The sequence below is a fragment of the Carica papaya genome, chromosome 2 (genome assembly GCF_054855325.1).
Source record: "Carica papaya isolate Zhongbai chromosome 2, ASM5485532v1, whole genome shotgun sequence".
Taxonomy (NCBI): Eukaryota; Viridiplantae; Streptophyta; class Magnoliopsida; order Brassicales; family Caricaceae; genus Carica; species Carica papaya.
In genome coordinates this window covers 35,756,623-35,781,827 of record NC_142310.1, presented here as the reverse complement: position 1 = coordinate 35,781,827, position 25,205 = coordinate 35,756,623, and the positions used below count along the sequence as shown (strand labels likewise).

General features: G+C 33.5%; 4 protein-coding genes across 5 annotated transcripts; 3 read left to right on the top strand and 1 right to left on the bottom strand.

Moving 5' to 3' along the window:
• Nucleotides 1-712: 712 nt before the first annotated feature.
• Nucleotides 713-7,063, top strand: PDX2 (pyridoxine biosynthesis 2). The gene is made up of 7 exons (XM_088214451.1): nt 713-890; nt 1,107-1,234; nt 2,249-2,336; nt 2,477-2,550; nt 4,048-4,239; nt 6,506-6,603; nt 6,676-7,063. Exons 1-7 carry the CDS (start codon nt 839-841, stop codon nt 6,803-6,805), a joined length of 762 nt encoding a protein of 253 aa, XP_088070577.1. The 5' UTR covers nt 713-838; the 3' UTR covers nt 6,806-7,063.
• A 1,353-nt stretch (nt 7,064-8,416) lies between these two features.
• Nucleotides 8,417-10,660, top strand: LOC110806463 (uncharacterized). The gene is made up of 3 exons (XM_022031337.2): nt 8,417-9,100; nt 9,513-9,949; nt 10,128-10,660. Exons 1-3 carry the CDS (start codon nt 8,620-8,622, stop codon nt 10,407-10,409), a joined length of 1,200 nt encoding a protein of 399 aa, XP_021887029.1. The 5' UTR covers nt 8,417-8,619; the 3' UTR covers nt 10,410-10,660.
• Nucleotides 10,661-13,143: 2,483 nt separating this feature from the next.
• Nucleotides 13,144-14,889, top strand: LOC110806459 (uncharacterized). Its single transcript, XM_022031334.2, has 2 exons — nt 13,144-13,686; nt 13,953-14,889. The coding sequence occupies exons 1-2, from the start codon at nt 13,353-13,355 to the stop codon at nt 14,732-14,734; spliced, it is 1,116 nt and encodes a 371-aa protein (XP_021887026.1). The 5' UTR covers nt 13,144-13,352; the 3' UTR covers nt 14,735-14,889.
• Nucleotides 14,890-14,998: 109 nt separating this feature from the next.
• On the bottom strand, nt 14,999-23,847 carry BGAL8 (beta-galactosidase 8). 2 transcript variants are annotated; one of them, XM_022031332.2, is made up of 20 exons: nt 23,559-23,847; nt 23,261-23,470; nt 23,023-23,118; nt 22,480-22,592; nt 22,310-22,376; nt 22,140-22,232; nt 21,799-21,942; nt 21,531-21,619; nt 21,280-21,385; nt 21,062-21,149; nt 20,734-20,852; nt 19,266-19,427; nt 18,228-18,430; nt 18,012-18,121; nt 17,053-17,162; nt 16,749-16,859; nt 16,545-16,646; nt 15,875-16,086; nt 15,460-15,796; nt 14,999-15,343 (listed from the first exon to the last, which is right to left on the bottom strand). In XM_022031332.2, exons 2-20 carry the CDS (start codon nt 23,426-23,428, stop codon nt 15,236-15,238), a joined length of 2,538 nt encoding a protein of 845 aa, XP_021887024.1. In that variant the 5' UTR covers nt 23,429-23,470; nt 23,559-23,847; the 3' UTR covers nt 14,999-15,235. The 2 variants fall into 2 exon arrangements, with proteins under 2 accessions (XP_021887024.1, XP_021887025.1); XM_022031333.2 differs by having other exon boundaries at nt 23,261-23,462.
• Between the last annotated feature and the right edge of the window lie 1,358 nt (nt 23,848-25,205).

Genomic DNA, 25,205 nt, shown 5'->3' with positions numbered 1-25,205 from the left:
CCAACGTGGCTCCTTTCGGAGTGACGCGGTCTTGCCATGTGGCAGGCCCCGGTTGGCCGGGACTGCTGACGTGGCTGCTGACGTGACCTTTTTTTTTTTTTCTCCTCCTTTCCGGGTGCTACATAATTATAGTACTTTATGTTATTTTAATGATATAAAAAATTTAAAAATATAATTATTTTTTAAAATTATAAATTAGAAAAATTTAAAAATAATAACGAAAGCTTATTCTTATTCCCTAATATATGATATTGTTATTTGCGTTATTCAAATAAAATAAAGTTATTTTATATTATTAAGTTTATTAATTTAACATTGAATAATTATAATTTTAAAACTTTACAGAAAATAAAACATAGGTAAAGAAAAAAATTACATAATTTCTGTTAAAATTTGTACAATTGCATGGAAAACATTATTAGTTGTAATAATTTTATAAACTTAATAATTAAATTTTCAACAAAAGGATTGTCACAAATATTTCATATTTAAAACAATAATTTATATTCCAAATAAATATAAATTTATGTAAAAAAATGACTTTATTATAAATAAACCTTCAGTCCGTCATTATAAAATTATTTTTTTGGCTAATCCGAACTTAATTCAAATTAAACCCGTAATTAAAAAAAAAACAAACAAAAAAACAAAAAATCATACCCGATTCATAGAGTTCGGATTCGGGTGCGACATATTATCCCAAGTATCCACCAAAAGGAGAGCGAAAATCGAGAAGGGACTGCCGAGTCCACCAGCGCCATCAATAAACCAGAGGCTCAAGTCTTCCACTATCTCACCACTCTCATTCCCTCTCTCGCTCGCTCTTGTCGCGTTACCTATGGCGGTCGGTGTCTTGGCTTTACAGGGATCTTTCAACGAACACATAGCAGGCACGCACTCTCTCTCTCTCTCTCTCTCTATGTGTGTGTGTGTGTGTGTGTGTATATGAATTAATTCAAGAACGTCTACATGTTTTTGTGTTCATGTACACGTATATGTATATGTACTTGTGTTGGTTGTGTAAGTTGACATGCTCGAATTTTGTCTCTGTCGCTCTCTCTTTTACTAGATCTCTGTTTTTTTTTGTGTTTTGTTCATGCGAGCAGTGTTGAGGAGGCTGGGAGTGAAGGGAGTGGAAATAAGGAAAGCAGAGCAGCTGGATAGTGTGAGCTCTTTAATCATTCCCGGAGGAGAGAGCACCACCATGGCCAAGCTCGCTCAGTACCATAATCTGGTTCTGTTTATTTTCTTTTTCCTTTTCATCTGTTTTTAATAGTAAACTCAATTTGACAAATATATATATATATATAGATATATCTGTCGGAGGTTTTATTCTAGTCCTATTTCTGGATTTATAGTTAAAGTTTGGTTTGTCTATTTGGATGGTGATTGTTTTTCTGTTTGATGAAGCAGGTTCATTTTCCTTTTTTTTTTGGGTCTGGTTTTATTGTGTTTTATGAACCGAGTTCTTATTAATTTATTGTCTGGTTCAGTGAAGTGGTCTCTTTCTCTTTCTCTTTCTTTTTCTTTTGGTGGAATTATGGAAATGCTTAAATGATTTCTGTCTTTCGTGTGCAAATGAAGATTATGGAGAAGGAAATGTAGAAAATGATAAATAAAAACTGAAGAATTCTTTTGCCTGCTGATTTTGGTTGCAAGTGAGATTGAACCCAGGATAGGAGCTATGGTAGACGCTCTTGTGTGGGGAAACAGTGTTTTCTTATGCTGCTTTTGATTCAATTCCCATTTAATTACTAATTCGATTTATATTTCTCATATTAGTCTTTGTATATACTATAAAACGTAAAGTAGTTATATTCACTTTCATTTTGAATTCCTTTGTGGTGGGAATTCAAGCCGCACCTTAAAATGTAGAAATAATTCCCAACATCAAGAAAATTTAAGGTGAGTTGGTGATAACTCACACACTAAAAGGATTATGTCCTAATTATACATATTAACACTAATACGAGAATTACAATGCAGAATTGTTTAGGAATTAGATGACAACCAAACCAAATGCAACCCTGGTTCCAGTAGATAGTCCAAAGGTTAATAAGGTATAAAAACTGTTTTGGGTACATTATGTGAGGAACCATTTGACAAGCTGTTAATTTAATTCACTAACTAGAAACATAAGAAAGAACAGTGGGAACTCCCTTTGTTGCATTTGTCTGCTATGATACCTGGGTAAACCAGAGCTTAAGGTAATTTTTTTCTCAAAGTTTTTGGTTTCCATTTCTTGCAGTTCCCTGCTCTGCGCGAGTTTGTTAAAACGGGGAAGCCAGTTTGGGGGACCTGTGCAGGTCTTATCTTCTTGGCAAATAATGCTGTTGGTGAGCTTTTATACTTCCGCACCTCATAATTGTATTTTGGCATTGTTTTATTGAGATTCTTTAAGAGTTCTAATCCATGTTATTTGAGAAATATGGCTAAAATATTATTGGAAGTTGAAATGGTATGTTTTATTATTCAGGACAGAAAACAGGAGGACAGGAACTAATTGGGGGCCTAGATTGTACTGTGCAACGAAATTTCTTTGGTAGCCAAGTAATGTTTACTTTCTAATTTCTATCTGTTTTTTTACTGTATATTAAATCTGTGCTACAATAGCACCCTACACACGTAGGCATGTGTAAAAAATTTGTATCAGAATTAGACAAATTTCTGTTTCTCTAGAAAAGAAAGAATTAAAAAAATGTCTTGTATTGATATATCATGGAAACTTTTGGACAAGGTCGTAAATAGGGTGAGAACACCTGTAGAAAGGATTTCACTGATTGACAGGATCAAGTATGTTAGTGTTAGTATATCGAAATGTATTACAATGGCATCGTACATGAATAGGCAGGCGTGGGAAATTTGCTATCAATGATTGGCATCAGCATTAGATAAATGTCTGTTTCTCTAAAAAAAGAAAGAACTAAAAAATGTCTTTTATTGAGGTGTCCATGGAAAATTTTGCACGAGGCCATATGAGTAGGTTAGGAACTCATCTAGATGGGTTTCACTGATTGACAGGATCAAGTACATTAGTTTTCTTTTTGAAATAAAAAGTATGCTGTCTATATTAACATGGTACCAAAAGGGGGTACTACCCATGTACAAAGAATTTACAATAGTATTAGAGTATTTATGACATTTTTAAAATTTTCGTTACTAATAATATCATGACTTAACAAAATAAATTTAAAATAGTGAATCTATCTATTATTTATTTTGTATACACTACTCTCGACATCATCGAAAGTTTTAAAATTTCTTTATTTCTAAAAACCCCAAAAAACAGTCAATGGAATTAAGTTAACAATATTGCCATTTTTATTTTGTACACACTACTCTCGACATTATCAAAAACTCTAAAATTTCTTTCTTTCCAAAGAACCCAAAAAACAGACAATGGAATTAAATTAACAATATTGTCTTTTACATATAAACCACCCCAATTCCAAATTTCCATACCAACCGACCCAGCCATCACCCACTCAATCCCCAAAAGGCCATACACCATACACCAAAGATTGTAAGCCATAGGATCAAGTACATTAGTTATCAAGTATATCGAAATTGTATTACTATGGCATCGTACTCGTGGAGACATGTGTAGGAAATTTGCTATCAGTGGCAGCATCAGATAAATGTTTGTTTCTCGAAGAAAAGAAAAAATTAAAAAACATCTTGTATTGAGGTATCCATGGAAACTTTTGCACGAGGCCATATGAGTGGGTTAGGAATTCCTTTAGATGGGTTTCACTTATTGACAGGAGCAAGTACATCAGTTAATGAAATGTTTTAGTTTTAAAATTTCATTATTTGTGCAATTAGTGCTACCGTGCATGTTCTTTTACTTTTATGCTCATTCATGTTGATGTTTTAGCTTTAATGTTCCTTACATTAGATGCAAATATGAGAATTCATGAAATGGACTTCTTTCAAAAGAGCTAAGAACGTTTGATTGTATTCATTCTATTGATTTTAGAACAATAGAAATATGTGTTATCTACAAGAGAGCAGAATTTCTGATCTAATCAAATCATATATATTTAGATTCAAAGTTTTGAAGCTGAGATTTCAGTGCCAAAGCTTGCCTCTGAAGAAGGTGGTCCTGAGACATTTCGTGGCGTTTTCATCCGAGCTCCTGCAATTCTTGAAGTAGGGCCAGAGGTTGACGTGCTGGCAGATTATCCTATCCCATCTAACAAAGTTTTGTATTCAAGTTCAACTGTTGAAATCCAAGAGGTTCGCTGTTTGCTATTTCTTTATTTACCTCGTTTGGCCTGCAGAGATTGAAACACGACTCGATTCAATATTAGATGGTTTTTCCCCCTCTTATATACTGATAATTGAGTTAACGTTATTGACTTTCATTGATATTACCTGAGGTTGTTAAGATAATTTTGCTTGGATTCCCTTCTTCCTTTGTATGTCCCAACTTTTGTCTTGATGTAACTTATGATCATGCTTAGGTGGTTTCACTTCATTATTTTGGTTCAATGTTTCTTATCAAATGAAGGTATACCCAGTGGGTGATAACCTTAGCATGGCTTATTGTCCAGCTGGAAGTCTGACGTTTCAATTAGCAAGAAAAAGAGTAAACATATAGAACTAAAAAATCACCAAATTTCATGAACATGTACTGGCATGGGAGAGAAATGACTTTGTTTCTGTTGGGGTCTTTCAATTTGTTGTTCACTGTGGAAGATTTTGGTTACAGCAGGGATTTTTATGCAACTGAATTGTTAAAAAAGCATTAATTATATCCACTTGGATAACTGTTAGGCAGTGAATAGAAGAGACAGATGTGCTTTTGATGTAGACAGGCTTCACTTCTAGCAACTGAACAGATATGGTTTCGGTGCTCAAATTTTTGATCTAGTGCCATCTAATAAAGAACAAGATGCTAAATGGAAGAAGTACAGTATAGAGAAGTATTTTTAAAGAAACTAGCAATTATAATGTTTTTAACATTATTTGGAATATTTAGGATTTGGGAAATACTATTAGTTTATGAATTTAACAGTTACTAGGAAATAAAATTCAGGTTCTATTGTAGGTTACTAGTTTCTCTTCTACCTTAGTTTTCTTTTAATAATTCCAATTTTTTTGAACATTTGACTTTTCTGTCTTGATTATTATTGAATACAATTGAGAAGTGTGAATTGATCATTGATATCTGAGATTTCTGTTTCTTGTTCTTTTAAATTCTTCATACTTTATGTTTAATCTCTCCTTGTCTTACATAAGAATCTGGTTATGAATGAGCTTAAGTTAAAGAATTTTATGACCTGTGCATGTGTTTTATAATTTGGTGGCAGCCCTTGGTGGCTTGTGAATACAAATGTCTTTTGTTATATGCAAAAGAAACACTGCTACTGCAATACAATGAAGACATATTTTTTTATTTCATGCAATATATGAAAATTAAGATGTGTTTTGGTAGGAAAATTTACTTGAATGTTAAAGTAACATGCGTAGAGAATTTATTTTATGTGAAATGTTCGTGGAGAATTTGAATTGGCAAGAGATAATGTTTCCACAGAAGATTTGTAGTTTTCCAAGTAATTTTCCTTATACTATTGCATAGAGCATTTTATTCTCTCTCAATCGTAAAATGATAGTCTTTACATTATTTTTCTAAAAGAAAAAGTCTCTTCCTTACTAACAAATGCCTTTGAGAATGTTTTCACCACTGGTTTGTACTATGCTGCAATTATTAATTTTCTTCCCTTGGTCCTAATGCAGCTAAACATATGAAAAGAATGAGAACTCTAGATTCCTGTGTTGAAATGAGAGTCATATGTTTGGATATTTCCAGTCTTGTGAAGTTGTTTGACCACTCTTTTTTTAAACTGTTTTCCCCATTATTTTGTTTGAGGGAGAGATTGCTACATGATAGGATTCACAACTTTTAATTTTCTTATAAAACATCCATTTAGGAAACACCAAGATCTTTAAAGGATCTGACTGTTGTGTCTGATCCTTAGCATCAAACATAGGGAATGAAGATTGATACATCCAGAAAAAACATAAGACAGTGGTTTCAAAATCGATCATCATTGAGCTGGGAAAAGTATCAAGCTAGGAATTAGTCTCTGCATCGATCTTTATTCTTATCACTAGTCATTTAAGTAATGAAGGGGTAGTTTCATAGATTCCTTATTCATGGTAACGGTTATTGCAGTACATATGGACCAAAGTTCATTTTAAACAGTAACATCACAAGTCAACCAGGAGGGATTGTTGATTGTTGATTATTATATTCAGTTGCACATTGTGCATTATCCTCTAACTGACGGTTCAGTGTTAAATCTTTCATTCTAGTTGTTGTGATAGTTTGTTCACTATACTTCCTCTTCTACCCCAGCGTGTAAAAGAAGAAAAGAAAAAGAGACAACTTGCAGTTAGATGCAAGTGCTGAACGGTCAAAAAAAATCAGTTGTTACTTATTTGATCTCTAGTTACTTGATCTTTGGATTATATTCTTATGTAGTGATGGCTATTTCAGGAGGATGCTGTGCCTGAAAAGAAAGTTATTGTTGCTGTGAAGCAAGGAAACTTGTTAGGGACTGCCTTCCATCCTGAATTGACAGCCGATACTCGTTGGTAAAGAACTTTCATGCTTTATTATTCTTCTTCTAGTCTGAAAACTTTATTTCTAAGCAGCTTCATTTGCAGGCATAGTTACTTCTTGAAGATGGCAAGTGAGATGGGAGATGGGGCAGCCTCAAGTAGTATTGCCCCGGTTGGAGGAGAAAGTCAAATTTCCGACCAAGAAGAGAGGATTTACCTTCCTATATTTCACTAGTAACAGGGTGACAGGGAAAGATAACTGCTATCTTATTTTTCAAATACATTTTTTCATTATCGACTTGTCGTTTTCTTTGCCTGATTTTTGATAGCTCTACAAAAAGTCAATTTATTCAAGGATTCTTTTACGTTAATTTAGTTGTTATACAGACACAATGATTTGCATCTTGTCTGGTGTATATAAAATGTAGAGAGTTTGCTAATCTGACATTTCTTGGTTATAATAATGAAGTCGATACTTTTTTTGGGTGGTTAATGTTCAGCTTTTTGATCTTGCCCTTTCATTTTTGTTAGTGTCTCGGTTGTTACTTTTTACTTTGTAGCTGGAAAATCTGTATCCCTTTTCAGACACAATGCATCTCTGATAATTTTATAACATTCATAGTCATTCAGTGATTTTGTGCAGTAATATTATCAGTTGTTATATAAAATTAATTGATTATTATTCAAAAATACTGTGTGAAATATCAGTTTTAGAAAGTGTAAATTCTGACTTACATACAATTTTAGTTTTGCCATTTTGGTGAATTGTGATAGTTTAGGTGAGTAGTTTTTCATCACTTGGAGATTGCAATTGACTTGGAAAGTGAATAAAACTTGCATATTGTACAGATGCATAAAAGTGGCTTCGGAGATCCAAGATTGTAGGACAGGCAAAGCTCTATATATATATATATACATACCCTTTTAATTTCTTAATTTAAAAGAACTGTTTATGTCTTTCAATGCAGGTTATCCATTGCTTATAAAAATCCGCTACAACATGTTACCATGCATATGAGTGGAGCAGAAATATCTCTATGTGCATATAGATGTATACCATATATAAAGTCAACGAGGCGACTTTTAGAGCATGCGAAATAATATTATAATATAGAAGGAGCTCAAATATACTGCTCTATATATATATATATATATGTATGTATATACACACACACACACACACACATAAGAGAACATTCAGATCTGTTTGAATTTATAACAACAAAAATGCAAAAATTAAATTACATAAATAAAAACAAAAAATAAAAAAATTACAAGATAATAGCAAAAGAAATTAATAATTTTCATAAAACATGGAATTAGCTTAAACCGAACAAAAAGGAACCCTTTCGTTTCTGTAAGCAAGCCCACAATTATGCTTCTTGACAAACAGATTGAATTTAAGCAAGCTAATAAACTTTTAAGCAAACCCAGAAGAATTATAATTCTTTACAGCTATTTTTAGTTAAATACAAGCCATATATACATACATATTTATACATATATATATATATATAAATCATAATAATTGAACGAAATTACTTTTTCCTAAAAGACTTAAGGCTAGTACAAAATGATATAGTTTATAATGGTACGGCAGAAATGTGGAGAATACGAAACTTAACAGTCCTTATAATAATCAGAAGTTGACTCTAATATACACTACATAACATATACAATAAATAAATATAATATTTTTACAAAAACTTGAAAAGCCAAAAAAAATATTTAATAATTTTATATTAACAATTTATAAGGTACTTAACGTAAAAACATACACAAATAATCAATGCTGATAAACCCATGAAGTAATTTATTGATCAAAAGCCACATGATCGTATGAAACTTTCAACAGAAAGAAGCAAAGGAACATCAATTTTTTTCAGGGTTTCAGGGATCAAGAATCCCGTATATAAATCCTCCTTTGACCTCTTTCTTTCAACATCCATCAATCCACAAAGCACCTGAAAAAAATCAAAGAAGGAAAGAAAAAAAAAAAAACCCTAATCACAACAGTTTGAATTGTAGAATCAAACACAAGTAGAGATCATGGATAGGAGAAAGGTATGTGTATTGGTTGCTTTCTTTGTTGTGTTACTATGCATGGAAGCCATTGTTGTCCAGGCCCAGGCTGCTAACAATATCGATAAGAACGATGATAATGGCAACAAAGGTGACAATAAGGGCAAAGGTAATGGCGATAACAATGGCAACAAAGGTGATAATAAGGGCAAAGGTGGCGACCATGACGACAAAGGTGACAAAAATGGAAAGGGTGACAAAAACGGCAAAGGTGGCGACAATGGAAAAGATAATGGGAAAGACAAGGGTAAAGATGAGTCAACCAAGTACACAATGTTGTCGCCAGTGGAGACCGGACAAGAACGAGCTTTCTGTGAAGCGAAAGGATCATGTAACTACAAGACACTGACTTGTCCGTCTGAGTGTCCTCGGAGAAAACCTAAGAAGAACAAGAAGAGCAAAGGATGCTTCGTTGATTGCAGCAGCAAGTGTGAGGCTACTTGCAAATGTAAGTCTTGAATTACTCAATTCACTTATCTTAACTTGCATTTGAATTAAATTGAATTACCAATTCATTTATCTTCACTTGGATACTTCTACCTTGTTTATGAGTATGTAGGTTAAGCGATAAGAGATCGTATTATTATTATTAATATTTAAGTTAAATTGAATTACGTTCAATTATCTTCACTTGGGTACTTCTACTTTGTTTATGGGTACGTGGGTTTAAGCGGTATACTGTGTAGTACTTATATATTTCTTGAGAGATTGTATTACTATTAATATTTCAGCTAAATTCATTTATCTTCGCTTGAGTACTTTAACTTTGTTTATGGGTAATGTGGATTTAAGCAAATATAGTGTCTTATATTTATATCTTTGTTAAAAGATTGTGTTATAATTAATATTTGGATTGGCAGGGAGAAAAACCAACTGCAATGGTTATGGTTCTCTCTGTTACGATCCAAGATTCGTAGGTGGAGATGGTGTGATGTTCTACTTCCATGGATCAAAGGGAGGAAACTTCGCCGTTGTCTCAGACAACAACCTACAAATCAATGCTCATCTCATTGGGACCAGGCCGCAAGGAAGAAGTAGGGATTTCACGTGGGTGCAAGCCTTGTCTGTCATGTATGATTCTCAGAGTCTTGTCGTTGCAGCAAAAAGAGTTTCCGTCTGGGATGATGCTGTTGATGCCTTCACTGTAAAATTCGACGGCATAGACGTAGACATCCCAGTAGATGGAGAAGCTGAATGGAGGAAAGAAGATAGTGACAGAGAGGTGATTATTGAAAGAACAGATGACACAAATAATCTCAGAATCTCAGTTTCTGGGATTGTTGAGATTAATGTAAAGGTAATTTTATTTTCTTTAACTCTAATTTTAATTTCTTTAACATTGAAATTCTACATCTATAAAGAATTAAACTCAAAATGGGATGATCAAAATACAATAAATTCAACCCACAAGACAAGAACTGTATTTTTCGTCGATTATTTATATTCTAACGCGTTGATTATTTACATCCAAACAGGTAAGACCTATTGGAAAAGAAGAGAACAGAACACATAATTACCAGTTACCAGACAATGATGTTTTTGCTCATCTGGAGATGCAGTTCACGTTCAAGAACTTGACAGATCTTGTCGAAGGAGTTTTGGGCAAGACTTATCAACCGGGATATATCAGTCCGGTGAAAATTGGAGTTCCAATGCCAATGATGGGTGGAGAAGACAAATACCAGACTCCATCACTCCTATCACCTCTCTGTAGGGTTTGCAGGTTTGAGGGAAAATCCTGGTTTGCTGATATGTGAAGTATTCTACGAGAAAACCAAAGAATCTTCATTGGAAATCTGCAACTACATACATATACTGGTTTTCACAGTCGCGATAATAATTTTTTTTTTTCAAAAAAAAAAAGAAATAAAGGTTATTTATCAAAGAATATTAAAGTGTTCTTATTGTTTTCTGAGTGTTTTGATTTTTGACTGAATTCAAGAATAAGGGCATCCAAATATTTGCCCATATACATGTATCTACCATTTTATATGATTGTTTAAGGTTTTCCTTGCTCTGAAAAAAAGGTAATGTTGATGTTGCTTTGAAGTTGAAACATCTTTGTTAGTTTCTTCTTTCTTTTTAAGTTTCCAAACTTACTCATAAATAGATTTTAATATCCAATTTTAAATTTGCAAGATGATCTAAAATTAATTTGAATTTGGCCGCGCTAACGTAATATTTATAAATGCATCTAAATACTAGAACGTCTAAAATTATTATCCAACGATGCTATAGTAATATAAAAATTAAAATATACACTTAAAAAGTTTATAATATTTAAAAACGTGTTCAAATATCTAAAATGTAATCGGCACTTTAAAAATTTACAAAACTCGCCTAGATAATAATAATATAAAAAAATATTATGAATAATCGTATTATTAAAAAAAAATTCAGAAAACAACTTGAATTTTTATAATACTAATAAATTTGTTTGCCAGATTAAAATGCTAAAAAAATGTAATTTTCTACAATAATTCGGAAAAAAAAATATTTTCGAGTACATTAATGTGTAAACACGCTTTCGAGTAACAAAATAAATACTTATATATTCAAAGTTTATCCAGAAATGCCAAAGTAACTATCTTGAAAAATATAGTTGCAGTTAAGCTGTCGCAAAACCCTAATTACTACAATATTGTCGCAGCAATTCTATTGCCACGATCAATCCACTGCAATGTTTCCTTTTGTTGTCGTATACCAATCGTATTTACTTAAAAGAAAAACAAAGAGTAATAAAATGAAAAATTAGAATTATTAAGAAAGTAACTAGAATATAAAAGGCCAAAACTCGAAGGATAGTTAAAATTTTTCTTTCGTCAAATAGCAAATGTGTTTGGCTATTCAAAGTTTTCATTCTTTTTCTCTCCTTCCAAACAAGTTAAACTGAACTCAAAGCTTCTCACGTTTTCTCGTTTTGAAAGAAAGTTTCGTACGTTTCAACAAAAATATTTCGTACATTTTAACAAAAACTTTTATCAATGGTGCAATAGATATTTTTTTATCAAGTATATAACATCTTACCCTATTTATAAATAAATTGAGATTTCGTTTTGAATAAGCACGTATAAATAGATATATAAACAATTTCACTTCCACTTCGTGTAGTTTCTCCTGTAACTATTCAGCCATTGAAGTTTAATTTTTAGTATTTTACATAAAACCATAGGCTTCTTTTTTTTAGCTATTTTAATTTTCCTCCACTGATTTTGATTGATCATTGACCCACCAGAACAGATTATAAAATTTAGATTGGAATCAAGTCAAACCTTACAAACCAGAATTTTCATGGACCCTTCTTCCAAATATACATAGATATGTAAATATATATATATATATATATATATAATGGCCGTATTATATATATATATATATATAGCCTTTTATGGAATTGAAGGCACTATTAGGGTCTTAATTAGATCATATTAAGAAATATTAGGCACTAGATTTACTCTTTAATATTTTCCTTCTATCGAAAAACAAAAATATTAAATTATTCAGCAGTAATCAATCTAAGCAGTAGAGAGAAAAGGTCAGCCCCTCTGGTTTGACCGATCAAGACTGTAGCTGGAAGCCATGTGAATGGATTAAAGAAACTTGAAGCAAGAAAATTAAATTCTCAATTTGTTCATTTCCTTAATTATATTGCCTGCATCGTATTAGGCATATACACGCTACGCGCTCATATAATTAATTAATTAATTAATTTTCTTCTTCGTATAAATTTTAATTATTTTTCTTTTTTTAAAAAAAATAAATGTAGTGCTTGAAAAGCAACATATTTGTCTTTTACAAAAATTAACTCTTCTCAAAAGGTGCCGACTTAAAATTCAATTCAGACTAAGAATTTTTGTGTGTATGGAGAATCCAACTTAGCTAAAAATAATAAAAATTTGTTATATTAAATATATTTATGCTTATTAAATATATTTTAATTTAATAAATAAATTAAGAACATGTAATTAATATTTAAAAAATTAAATAGAGCAAATATTTTTTTTGAAAAAATTACTAATTTCATGTAAATTAAAAAATAAATTAAATACAATAAGACTAGTTACTTTTTAGGTGAATGGTGTCATGCGTTGTTAATGGTATTATGAGTGTGCATGAATTTATAGTAAATCAATTAAATTCGCTTTTTGAAAATTTGCACATAGTTTACTTGACCCTATGAAATGTAGACATACACGTTGTAGATTAATTAGGTATACATATATATGAGGTATAGGTGTTTGTAAGACAAGTTATATACGTACAATAACAAGTTAAACTTGTCCCTATGCATGGCTACGTGGTCAAACATATCTATCGCTACTCTAGAGGCATAGTAAAATAGCAGAAGAGCTGTTTCTTCACTGTTACTGTTTCTTTCTTCATAGGAAGAAGAAAATGCCCATGAATTTAGCCTTACTCCAAGCCCTATATACATTACCGTGCACCCTAACAGCTCTTTTCTCCCTATATATATGTGTGTGTGTGTGTGTGTATGTACAACCCACCGTCTTCCCATCGATAGAAACTTGCAGATTTCTATTCACAAGCACAGAGAAAAGTAGAATTAACAGCCACAGCGATCATTACCAACTATATATCCTTAACCATATAGTTAAGGGTACTTATATATATATATTTGCAGATCCTCGCAGCATATATATATATACACTACAAGTGGTCAGAGACTAGATCAGATCGATATGGATAAGGGAAGGTACTTACTTTTCCTGGCGTGTTTCTTCGCCGTAATATTGATTTGCATGGAAGCTGCACTAGCCAAAACAGAAAACGAGAAGAGCAACAAGGACAAAGACAAGAACAAGAAGGCCCCTTTCGACGCGGCTTCGACAAATTATAACGTGCTGACGCCGCTCCCGTCCGGGCAAGAACGAGCTTTCTGCAAAGCCAGAGGGGCCTGCAACCAAAAGACTCTTGTTTGTCCGGCTGAATGCCCTCAGAGGAAGCCAAAGAAGAACAAGAAGAACAAGGGGTGCTTTGTTGATTGCAGTAGCAAGTGCGAAGTCACTTGCAAGTGTAAGCCACCTCAGCTACTTGATCATTTTATATTATTTTTACGGAAAAAAATATAAATGTACTCATGATTTAATTAATTTTCTACCAGTTCTTTTTTTTTTTAATTTTAGAATTAAAAATTTGATCTTTAAAGCTTATGGTAGAGTGCTTTTTACACCAAACCAGAAAGTAGAAAGTCATCTTTTTTCCTTCATCAAGTTATATAAAAAAGAATTTGAAAATATGCTATTCCATTGTATGCTTTCATATTGTCATTTTGTAAACAGGGAGAAAAGCCAACTGCAACGGCTTTGGCTCTCTCTGCTACGACCCCCGTTTCGTCGGCGGCGACGGCGTAATGTTCTACTTCCACGGCGCAAAAGGCGGGAACTTCGCCATCGTCTCCGACGACAACCTCCAAATAAACGCCCACTTCATCGGAACCCGACCGGCGGGACGAACCCGCGACTTCACATGGGTACAAGCCTTCTCAGTGATGTTCGACACGAGCACTCTCACCATTGCCGCCAAGAGAGTTTATAAGTGGAACGACGCCGTTGATGCCTTCACTGTGAAATTCAACGGCCGTGATATCACCATCCCGACCGACGGAGAAGCAGAGTGGAGAAGATCGAATTGGGAAGAAGAAGAAGAAGAAGAAGGAGAAGAGGAAAAGAGAGAGGTGGTTGTGGAGAGGACTGACGAGACGAATAGCGTGAGAATTACAGTTTCGGGGATTTTGCAGATGGATGTTAAGGTGAGGCCGATTGGGGAAGAAGAAAACAGAGTTCATAATTATCAGATACCGAAGGAAGATGCTTTTGCACATTTGGAGACACAGTTCAAATTCTTTAATTTGAGTGATTTAGTGGAGGGGGTTTTAGGGAAGACTTATAGACCTGGTTATGTCAGTCCGGTGAAGATCGGAGTGCCAATGCCAATGATGGGTGGAGAAGATAAGTACCAGACTCCTTCTTTGTTTTCTTCTGTGTGCAAAGCTTGCAGGTTTCGGGGAGGGTCTTCTGTTTCTGGGATGTTGGGGAAATTGCCAGGAGCAACTGAAGAATAAGGTGTTTATGTTTGGGTTAATTCAGTTCTTTCTGTAATTTTGGGACATAATAAGGGCTAACAAAATGCCTCCATTATATCTTGTTGTAAGCTGTCATCTTAATTTGTTACCCAAAATGTTATTAATGTTTAGTCCGAGCGTAACAATTATATTTATCAGACATTTAAATTAAATTTTTTTTCTATAATATCATATACATTTTCGGATATTATAACGAATTATTTTCTCTGTCTCTTCCCTGTAAGAGACCGAAAATCCGTTCAATTTATGAAAGCTCTTTCCAGAGCCAACCATTTTTTTTTTCTTTTTCTGAATGAATATGCATACTGTTTATCATAGGGATGCCTGCCTTTCTCTTTCCTTTTCTTTTTGTTTTTTTCTGGTAAGCATCTATTTTACAATTATTTCAAACATTGAAAAATAAACTTTTTATTTGGTTAGACACTTAACAGGGCGTAATGCTTGACTCCCAGTTGCATCCCATGTAGGCGCTGTGACTCTTCATGTACAGGAAGCTTCTACTGCCAAACTCTTCAGCACTCCTCTACATGGATTACCAAATACGTCGGTTGAAACGCTAATGCTACAACTCCTTGATCCTAGACAGGCCTGTCAAGTTTAATTCGAGAAATACATACATATATACGTTATACTTCCACATGATATGTACATAGTTAGGGAAGAGCTGAGAAAAGAAGAGAATCTAAGAGTGAGTAAGATCATACCTTCTGCACAATTGAATGAGCGTGGGAACTATTACACTTGCTATGTTTAAAACTTCCGCAAGTCCCCCGAGGAGTGCCAAAACTTGCAAATTTAATTGAAGAAATCACCTGACTAGGAGAAGGGCATTCTAGTAACAGCATGGGACCTGATTTTCTTGCTTTTTCTGAATCTGAATTCCACATATCTACAGGTGAGGGATGAGATTCTGAAATATATGAACATAAACTTTCAGTTTGTCGTGTAGCAATTTGTATCTCCGACGGATTCCCACCAATTTCCTCAAACAATACAAGAGTATTTCCACTTGCTTGCAACCACGACCGAGGTACGTGATACCTGTGAGATTGTGATATAAGAATCAGAAATCCTGAAATGGGTTTTGGATTTTTCTCCCTAGTTTATTTTAGCACTTACAGTGACTGAGATGGTTTCCCACAGTTCTTGAGGCATTTGTTTGAACTATAAGAACCTCTGTAATTACAAGAATCGGTGCAACCACTGCCTGGTGCAATATTTGTTGGCCAATAACGACCAATACTTTGTCCATTCACCCATGCCTCACCTTTTCCCATTCCAGTGAAGTCCAGTGCAACGGGGGAACTTCCAGCAGGGGCATCAAATTTTGTCTGAAATAAATCATAGAGTTGCCTTTTGTTAGCAATAAAATATAATGTTTCCAATCCATTTGCAGTAATGTCCTTGTTAAGAATAACAAGTGGCCAAGAATGACATGACTTTTTTTAAAAGAATAAATAGAATTCGAGTATGGTATGAAAATCTATCATCGTATGAGATACAGACAAACAGCGGCATTGTGCTTTCAGTAATCTAGGTAATAGGTAATAGTGATATTTAAATATCCGTGTACAAGTATAAGAGAATAGAAAAAGTAATGGCAAGACAAAAGATGAAACTTGTTAAGTAGAATGTCTAGAACTTTTATGTTCAAACATACAAAAGAGGGAGAAAAAAAGGCGAAAAAGACAACAAACAACATAACTGAATAGCTTCCTTACAAGTTAATTCTCTGGTATTACAATTATGTTCTTCAATTTATATAAACTTTTATATGTTTGAATATTACCTTGTACCATATTAAAGGCTGCTTTACAGGCAAGGTAGGTTGAGAAACCCACCCCGAAGAACTTCCAGTAGACAGACCTAATTCTTCCCCTTTTAATCCAACCTGCAGTTGAAAAGCAGATCAATCATTAAGTTGCATACTTTCTCTTGGAAGCTAATACACACTATTTACTATTTTCCAGTTTGTCTTTAAAGGAAAAGCAACCTGATATGTCCACTGCTGTGAAGAGAGGTCAATAGAGGCACCATTGCTTCCTTCCAGCTTTACTGGACCAGTGATCCCTGCTCCCACTTTGTCAAAGAATGCTCCATAATTCTTAAAATATATGAAAAGACATATATCAGATAATACTAATTGATAAAAAGGCCAGCTGATTAAATTATCAGTCTTCTTGAGAATTGAACCAACAGAAATAGTGTAGATCATGATTCTATTCTTTCTTTTTTATGTTTATCCTGTGAGATGAAAAGAAAACTTTCACGTAAATTTAAACCAGGAGGGCAAAAACCTGAAGTCCCACAGTCAAACTCAGAAGATCTATGGTATTCTTCCCCGGTTGAAGAGTAACAGGAATCTTCACTGAAACCTTAGCATTGTTACTGCTTCCTGTTCCACTCCCTACAGAAAATCGAATATATAAAATATCAGTCTTGTTGTAGTAATTCAATCCATCTGTCACCTGGGCTGAAGAAGTTGAACATTTGAAATGACTGGAACATATTAAGTTTCACATCTTAGCTTTATCACTTTAATAACTAGAAAACATAGTACAGAAGGCCTTGCGGAAACCGGGAACATGCTATGAAGTTTTGGTTGATGTTATAACACTCAATAAGCGAATATTAGATTTAAAAGGAATTTAGCTTGTATAAATTCATCTAGATGTGTTAATTACTCCAAGAACTCAAAAAAGAGAACAACTTAAATTTTACAAAAAAACAGTAGCATTTCCTATGTTCTAATCAACAATGTGGAGCAGACACTTTTTTGCCACAAACACTCAGCTCAGAGGTTCTTTCACCTGTGAAAAAAAAGAATGTGTGGAAGAGTTATCTACAAATGTATTAACTTGAAAATAGGAAAGAGAAGGAAAATCAGGAAAGCAATCAGACTTACTGACAATTAGAAGTAACCAAGACAGTGCAACAATTTATATTCCAGCTAGGTAAGGACTTGGAAAAAAATAGTACTTTCACATCAAAAGACATGAAAAAAAAAATTGTCAACACGCCTCTATTAAATCTTTTAAGAGAAATCTGCATTGGATCCTCCAGGCACACCAGTTTGGAATAACAGACAGATTTATACAGGATTGCACGAGAGTAAAACATGCTTTCAGAGTAGGGTAACTGTTTGCTTCAGAATATCGTAGAGATAAACCAGACAACTATAGTGGGAAAAAATTCTCAAACAAAACAATACAGGTAACAAATCATATAACATACAACATTCTGCATTTCCAATTACCTGCAAGCTTCCCGTTTATAAAAGCATGAAGGGCATGCCCAAGGGATTCAACATGAAGAACTGTATGAGATTCATCTTTAAGTAAAGGCTCATCACTTTTGATATCAGTGCTGTCACAAGTAAGCAGAAAACATTTTTATTTGAGATGCACAGCATCATAATTATCATTGGAAGACCAATCATGCACGGAAAATTAAAAGTCATCAACTTCAATACCTTATTGAGTACCATAAGTAGTCACTTTTATCAGCTGTTGTATTTATCTGCTCTAATAACCCAGGTTTCGAAAAGGCATCTTTTCTAGAAATACCTACTGGTTCATTAATCCAACTCCACTGTGAACCTAATGTCTCAGGTGAATCAGCATCAATATTAAGAGACTGAAGCGTAAACCTTGGAATCTCAGTCACAGAGTTTATCTGTTAATGAGGAAGTAAAATACTTAGGTTTTGCATTAGTTAAGATAACAATAAAGAAAGCTTAATTATTTTCTTGTACTAGAGTAGAGAACCAAAGTTAAAAAGAAATTAAAATCTGTCTTTGGCCATTTATAAAGAATGACATAAAGAAGCAAAGATAGAGTAAATTCCCATTGTTAAAATGAGAGAAAATTGTTATTCTGATGTTTTGGCCACCCTCAGAAGAAAATATGTTTAGTTGTGTCCACGATTCACATGAAATCATGGTCAAAGATACTTCACTTTCTGATCACTGTGTAAGATCTACTTAAACCGGTTTTATATTGAAAACAAACTTCTGAGATTAAATGACAAAGGTAGAATGCGCCTAATAAAAATAATCCAGTTGTAGTTAAACTACCCATCTCTAAAGTCCAACAATGCTTCACTTTCTGAATTATTTGTCTTCCTAGGTTATAGTATGTTTATTATATTATCCATTGTTGATAAAATGGAGCTCCTCTAAAAATAATTTACGGAAAACTGGCAAAAGGAATCTATAGGACTTCAACAACTGTCATATGCAGAGCTATAATAATAAAGGGAGAAGCTCAGCTGTCCAAATAATCCTAGTTTAAAATCAATAACATGAACCAGAGCCAGATGAAAGTTGACTTATTCAATGAGTCTGGTTGAACATAAAAAGGATGAAATGCAAGGAACCACTCCTGCAGAACATTTTGAGCCAAGAGCAGACATGATCCACCTTATTGGGAGTAATATTCTAACTCTCTGCTCTAGAAATTAGACATAGACAACTTAATAAAAAAAATGCAACAGAAGCTACTTTGCAAACCTTTGCAGTGTTAAGAACCACACTCTTGCAGTCCGGTAAGATGCTAACAGACCACGCAGGTACAAAATATGAATTGCCATTGAAAGTCACATTTGCATCAGACTGGGTGCCAACATTTGCTAGAAAAGCTGCACATATTGATCCTGTTTTATACACAGCAGCCTGCAGGAAAAAAGTACATAATGTCTCATTAGAGCATTATTTCAGCATAAATTAGAAAATTAAGGACCCATATAGATGAGGTTTAAGGCTACAGCATTTACAATAATAATCTAACAAATTACATGTAGGCTGTGTCTGGAACAAAATTAATTGAATTTCAAATGTAATTTTTTTAATTCCATGAAATTCTTTTGAGTTCAATTTATGTCATTTAAGAAGGATTTCTATGGGCTCATAATTCAACTAAGAGTTAATTTCCAATTAATTAGACAAGTGAAGTTTATTTGTTCCAAACATAACCTTAAATTTGATAAGCCAAGAATGATATGCAAATATTCAAGTCATGCACTGATCTCTAACGCAATATAGTGCATTATAATGATAATAGGAGAACCAATTTTCTTTGAAGATCAAACAGGGCATGCATAGTATCAAAATATGATTATAATAGTTAAATGATGATGTTAGAAATTAAACATATATCATAACTCCTCAATTATGATTACCTTTTACAATATCCACAGCTATGAAATTTAGATAGAAAAACACCTAGCTATTATTGTCAATAATAAACTAGATTATGGAGAAGCAACCAGAAGTTCAGGAATTTCTCATAGCCACATCAGTTAAATTTTTGAATGGAAGAGGAGATCAAAGAAAAAGAAGCTTGAAGAAGGGAAAAAAACACAAGAAGGTTGATAGATTCAAGTCGACAATGCGAACTTGACGTGAGACTAAATTCACTTTCATTTGAAAAAAGTATAAGATACAAGAAGAACCATTCCTAGTTCCACTTGGGAATAGGAAGCACTAATATTGGTCTAACTTTACAGGCATTGTCATTAAATGGCATAATCAGTTCAGCATTTGATTGTTGCCCATCTCCGAATGATTTTCCTACTCCTGAGAATTTTTTTATATCGCCAATCACTATTAGTCTAAAACTTAAGCTGCACACTAATCGCTTAAAATATCGTAATCGTAGCCTGAACTCTAGCAACTTACTAATGAAGAAATTGTAGAGGGTTGAAGGCCAGTTATCACTTAGGGAAAGACCACACAGACAACCATGTTCAGCTGTTACTGGAGTCTCACAAGAGTAATGATGCAGTTAGTGCAGTAAACTCATATCCGATTTTATTTTAAGCAGCACAATAACAAAAAGAAACCATTAAGCATTTTCTCATTAGTAAATTTTGAATAATGATGCTACATATGCCAAAAAGTGGAGAATGACATATTCTATCACAATTAGGCACACACAACGCGCATCATCCAAGGAGGATGTTAATGGAAATGATTTTACCTCTAAATTTTGACCCAAAGATGTAATTGTTGGAGCAGTTGCCACCAGTGCACTTTCACAAAGCTTTATGGCCTTGTGCAACTCTTTTAGTTGACCCCACTTAGGTTGTCTGATAAGTCCTGCGACAGACATGAAAGCGATTGATTCTTTCATGAAAACTTAAAGATAAAGTCTTTACCAAACCTGAGTAATAACTGTTAGTATTTCCATCATTTCATAAGATATAGTGTCAGCAGGGAAACCTGGATGTCTACTTTAAATTGACAAAAAGCTTACCCTATTCGGCGAAGGACCTACAACAATAGTAGTAAATAGATAGATGCCTTACCATACTCATCAATGGGAGCATCATAGTCATAACTAGTACTGATAAAAGGTCCTCCAGTAGTCCGGCCAAAGTTCGTCCCTCCATGGTACTGTACAAAATAACCAAAGTGAATTTGATATATATGTCATGTTAATCTTTGTTGAAACTGTAACTGCTCCCAGATAGAACTCGTTAGTATCAGAAACTAAACTCAAGCAAAGAAAAATAACTCCCAGTACCATATAATAGTTTTGGAAAGTTCCTCCCCGCTGGTAAAATCGTGCTACGGCAAAAGCAAGATCTTCCACAGGTCTGTAGGGTACACGGCCACCGAAGGAAAGAAACCTAGTATTATAAATTGTGCGTAAAGTTGAGAGTCAAGGGAAATTACAAGAAAAACTGAAGTTGAAGCAACAGTTTTTTCTAGCGATACATCAATCATCAATTTTGGACAATCATAATGTTCGTGTCAACAACTCAGACGCCTTACCATCCGCTCCAATTCTCAGTCCACATCATGGGCTTTGTCTTTGAATTTGGAGTAAATTGATCGCAGTAGAACCCATTGCAAGTGTTGATCTGCAAGCAATAGTCAAGAGAGGAGAAGAATCAGAGTGAAGGCGCTACTGTAAAATAAGGAACATCCTGGTAAAAGTCTCTAACCAGAAATGTTGGCTGTGAGAAAGCAAGAACTCTAGATAAACAATCATTTAAAAGTGATAGAGAAAAGTAAAGGCACGGTGAAACTTAAAACTCACAATGGGATCAGGAGCATCTCTTTGCTGGCACATAACCCAGGGTACTCCAGTATCCAAAGATATAGCCATATTTGCAGCCCATTTCATATAGGTTTTACCCGCGGCCCCATAAGAAGAATCAATATTTCCGTACTCATTTTCAATCTAGCGCATTGAAAGTTGAAAATCATTAATACATACCCATCAATAATAACCAGGATATCAGTTACTAATTTTACATAATGATACACTATTTGCACCGTGACACGGGAGCGTTCACCCAAGAGAATGTGCCCATTTTAGACGGAGGCTACCATGAAACCCCAAACAACCATTCATTTTAGGACTTAAAAGTAACCAACCTGTGATAAGATGATGGGTCCTCCTTGTGAGGCATAAAGTTTTTCGTCCTTCATCATACCCACGATCTTCGTTGTGAATCGCTGCATCTCTGCCTGCAAAACATGAGCTATATAATGTATTAACTTGGTAATTAGCAAATAATGAACAGAAGCTAGTAAAGATTAGATACCTTGAACGGCCCATTATCAGTTCGAAACTCAATTCCAGGCATAAAATGCAACCAAAGAGGAAAACCGCTGGTCAAAATAAAGGGGGAAAAAGAAGAGTGTAAGGACCTCGTTCACATCTAATTAAATGGGAGCTAAGAACACGAACAATCAGCAATAGAAATCCGGTTACCCGTAATTCCATTCTGCGCATACATATGGACCAATCCGTAGATGAACATAAAGACCAGCCTCTGCCACTAATTTCACGAATTTAACCAAGTCGTTTCTTCCTTCAAAATTGTACTGTAAATTGAGCATGAACAAGTTTAGAAAAATAAATTGATTAATTTAGTTTCTCTGGCCAATTTTGCTGTTAAGGAATGACTAATACAGCACACCGCCATTGGCGTTTTTTAAAAATAAAAAATCAGGAAACGAATTAAAAGATACAAAAACGGTCAAAAGAATTTCAAAATTAAAATCAGAAAATGATTTTAAAATAACCAAAAAAATAATTAATAAAAAATAACAAGATTGAGCATCTAAATTCTTTTTCAACACCGCCTCCGTGCTTTCTACATTACTCTTGTTTTTTTTTTTTTTGGGATAAATAGCATCATAGATGTTAACTAAGTCCTCCCAACATTTCCCCCTCAATCAAGCAAAGCATATATTAACGGAATATAAATAAACGAAAAGCATAAAAAATGAACATTAGAACATAAGGAACAACCTGGTTCCTCACTGGCTCGTGTATATTCCAAAACACGTACGTCTCAATCACATCGAGTCCTCCGTCCTTCGATTTCTGTATTAGGTCCGCCCACATCTGGAACGAAAATAAAAAATACGCACACACGTAAATCAAATACTCGGAGACACATACTGATAGGTACGTATATCCAAACACCGAGCCAGTGTTTGCTTAGTCAGCCTAAGAGTCATAGACAGCGACAGAGTGGTTACGGTACCTCGGGCGTACTACGAGGATAATGAATAGAACCGGAAATCAAGACTCTGCGCTTGCCATCGATCACCAAGGCTCGTTGATCGTACGTCACAGTGGCTCCAAACGACGTCCTCGCTAGAATCCCGATCGCTAAACACGAAACTATCAGGAGAATCACATCTCCTCTCATTTTCGCAAACAAGTCAAACAGCAATACGTAATCTCTGCAAATCTAAGTAAACCGACAATCAATCCCTCTCTTTACAAAAGCGAAAAGGATAAAACAAAAGAGAAAAGGCAGTATGAACACTTGATCTCACTTTTAAGAAACGAAGAAGAAAACAGAGTTTCTTGCTTCTTTAAAACAGTTTCTCTGGTTTGATGCTTTGATTTCACAGTAAATGTTGCTTTGCCGCTTTGCATTACAGAGTAATCTTCTGGTTAAAGAAGAGACGCCACCTTTTGCCTGCACGACAGAGAACGCGTAGTCAATGGTTTTCCTCCTGCTTCTTCTTCCTCTTCCTCTTCCGTCGTCTTCCTCTAAATTCTAATCCTCTTTTCTCGGCTCTTAAATATATCCATCGGATATTTATTTTCTGGTTGCAGAGACAGTGATGTGCTTTTATAATGCAAACCAGTGAACTGGTGCAACCAAGCTGTGGCCCTGTAACAGAATAGGAAAAATATCAGGTGCGGACGTCCAGATATGATATAATCACGAATTGGTGATTTTTTTCTCAATGTCTGACACGTGGCATTCAAATCAAGCAAATGTGCAAATTATGGTTTGTACGTCGGTACCTTCATGGTCCCTAATGTACAACCTTTTATTGCATGAGGACTGGACAGGTGAGTGCCGCTTTCTTTTTGGTACGTGTTTGGTGTATTGTTGGTAATGTTTTGTTAACGTGACGACCGTCCCGCATTTCTATATTTCATGGAGATTCTTCAGCATTTGGCGGGATAATTTTATTTTTCTTGGTAGCTTTATTTTTAATTTTCAAAATATTATATTATAATTTAATTTGGTTATATTTTTTAAATATTTTTAAATAAATTTATCCATAATAACTTATTTTATACGATAAAAATTTTGTTCGCATAAAAATGTTTAGAATATCTTTTGATCACATTTTTTTAATATATATTCAATTAAATAATAATTTTAGATAAAGTAAAAATATAATTCGTGGTGATATTTATTAAGATATATCTCATTAATTTAATTAGAAAAATATTACATCATTTTCTTACAAAATTTGAGAAATATATTACGTTAATTTAAATATATTTTAAATTTTAATTTAAATATATTTTAAATTTTAATTTAAATATATTTTAAATTTTAATTTAAAATAGTCAAATGATATATAGAACAAGCCTTTGTGCATAAGTATTCGCTTATAATAAAATATAAAGAAACCATTGATTAATAATTTTACAAAATACACGTGCGGGAATTAGGGGTTATTATAAATGTGTATCAAATTCTATTGTTTATTAAATTAATAAATATATATAATTATTAAAATAATTAAATTAGTCTAAAAATAATATAAGTACTATAATGAAATTAATTGAAACATTAGTGATTGTCAATAATATAAATTATCGTAATATTTTTATATGTAATTAATTATTTATTTTATTTAATTACTCATTTTCACAATTTAATTTTTATAATTATAAACAACGGCATAGAAATAATACAATCCATCTCATTAAATAATATTAATAGTTAAAATAATGTACTTTAATTATCGAACAATATATAATTTAATGATCAGTATATTTCTTATTTTATAAAAAATAATAAATTTTAGTCAAATTGTATTTTAATACGTACTTTTATGTAAAAGTTATGATTTATGTCATTTATGTATTTGGGTGTATGTATTTATTTTAAGATTATTTATGTAGTCTTATGATTTAAATTAAATATTATATAATTAATAAATGTATTTATT

What these genes read in the sequence shown, in the direction of transcription:
- PDX2 (XM_088214451.1), top strand. Translation starts at nt 839, where the DNA reads ATGGCGGTCGGTGTCTTGGCTTTACAGGGATCTTTCAACGAACACATA. An exon ending in GAAATTTCTTTGGTAGCCAA is followed by an intron (nt 2,551 to 4,047) that starts GTAATGTTTACT and finishes ATATATATTTAG; the next exon opens with ATTCAAAGTTTTGAAGCTGA. An exon ending in TTGACAGCCGATACTCGTTG is followed by an intron (nt 6,604 to 6,675) that starts GTAAAGAACTTT and finishes CTTCATTTGCAG; the next exon opens with GCATAGTTACTTCTTGAAGA.
- LOC110806463 (XM_022031337.2), top strand. Translation starts at nt 8,620, where the DNA reads ATGGATAGGAGAAAGGTATGTGTATTGGTTGCTTTCTTTGTTGTGTTA. An exon ending in GTGTGAGGCTACTTGCAAAT is followed by an intron (nt 9,101 to 9,512) that starts GTAAGTCTTGAA and finishes TTGGATTGGCAG; the next exon opens with GGAGAAAAACCAACTGCAAT. An exon ending in TTGTTGAGATTAATGTAAAG is followed by an intron (nt 9,950 to 10,127) that starts GTAATTTTATTT and finishes ACATCCAAACAG; the next exon opens with GTAAGACCTATTGGAAAAGA.
- LOC110806459 (XM_022031334.2), top strand. Translation starts at nt 13,353, where the DNA reads ATGGATAAGGGAAGGTACTTACTTTTCCTGGCGTGTTTCTTCGCCGTA. An exon ending in GTGCGAAGTCACTTGCAAGT is followed by an intron (nt 13,687 to 13,952) that starts GTAAGCCACCTC and finishes TTTTGTAAACAG; the next exon opens with GGAGAAAAGCCAACTGCAAC.
- BGAL8 (XM_022031332.2), bottom strand. Translation starts at nt 23,428, where the DNA reads ATGAGAGGAGATGTGATTCTCCTGATAGTTTCGTGTTTAGCGATCGGG. An exon ending in TGCGCAGAATGGAATTACGG is followed by an intron (nt 22,377 to 22,479) that starts GTAACCGGATTT and finishes TATTTTGACCAG; the next exon opens with CGGTTTTCCTCTTTGGTTGC. An exon ending in GGGAAACCATCTCAGTCACT is followed by an intron (nt 15,797 to 15,874) that starts GTAAGTGCTAAA and finishes ACAATCTCACAG; the next exon opens with GTATCACGTACCTCGGTCGT.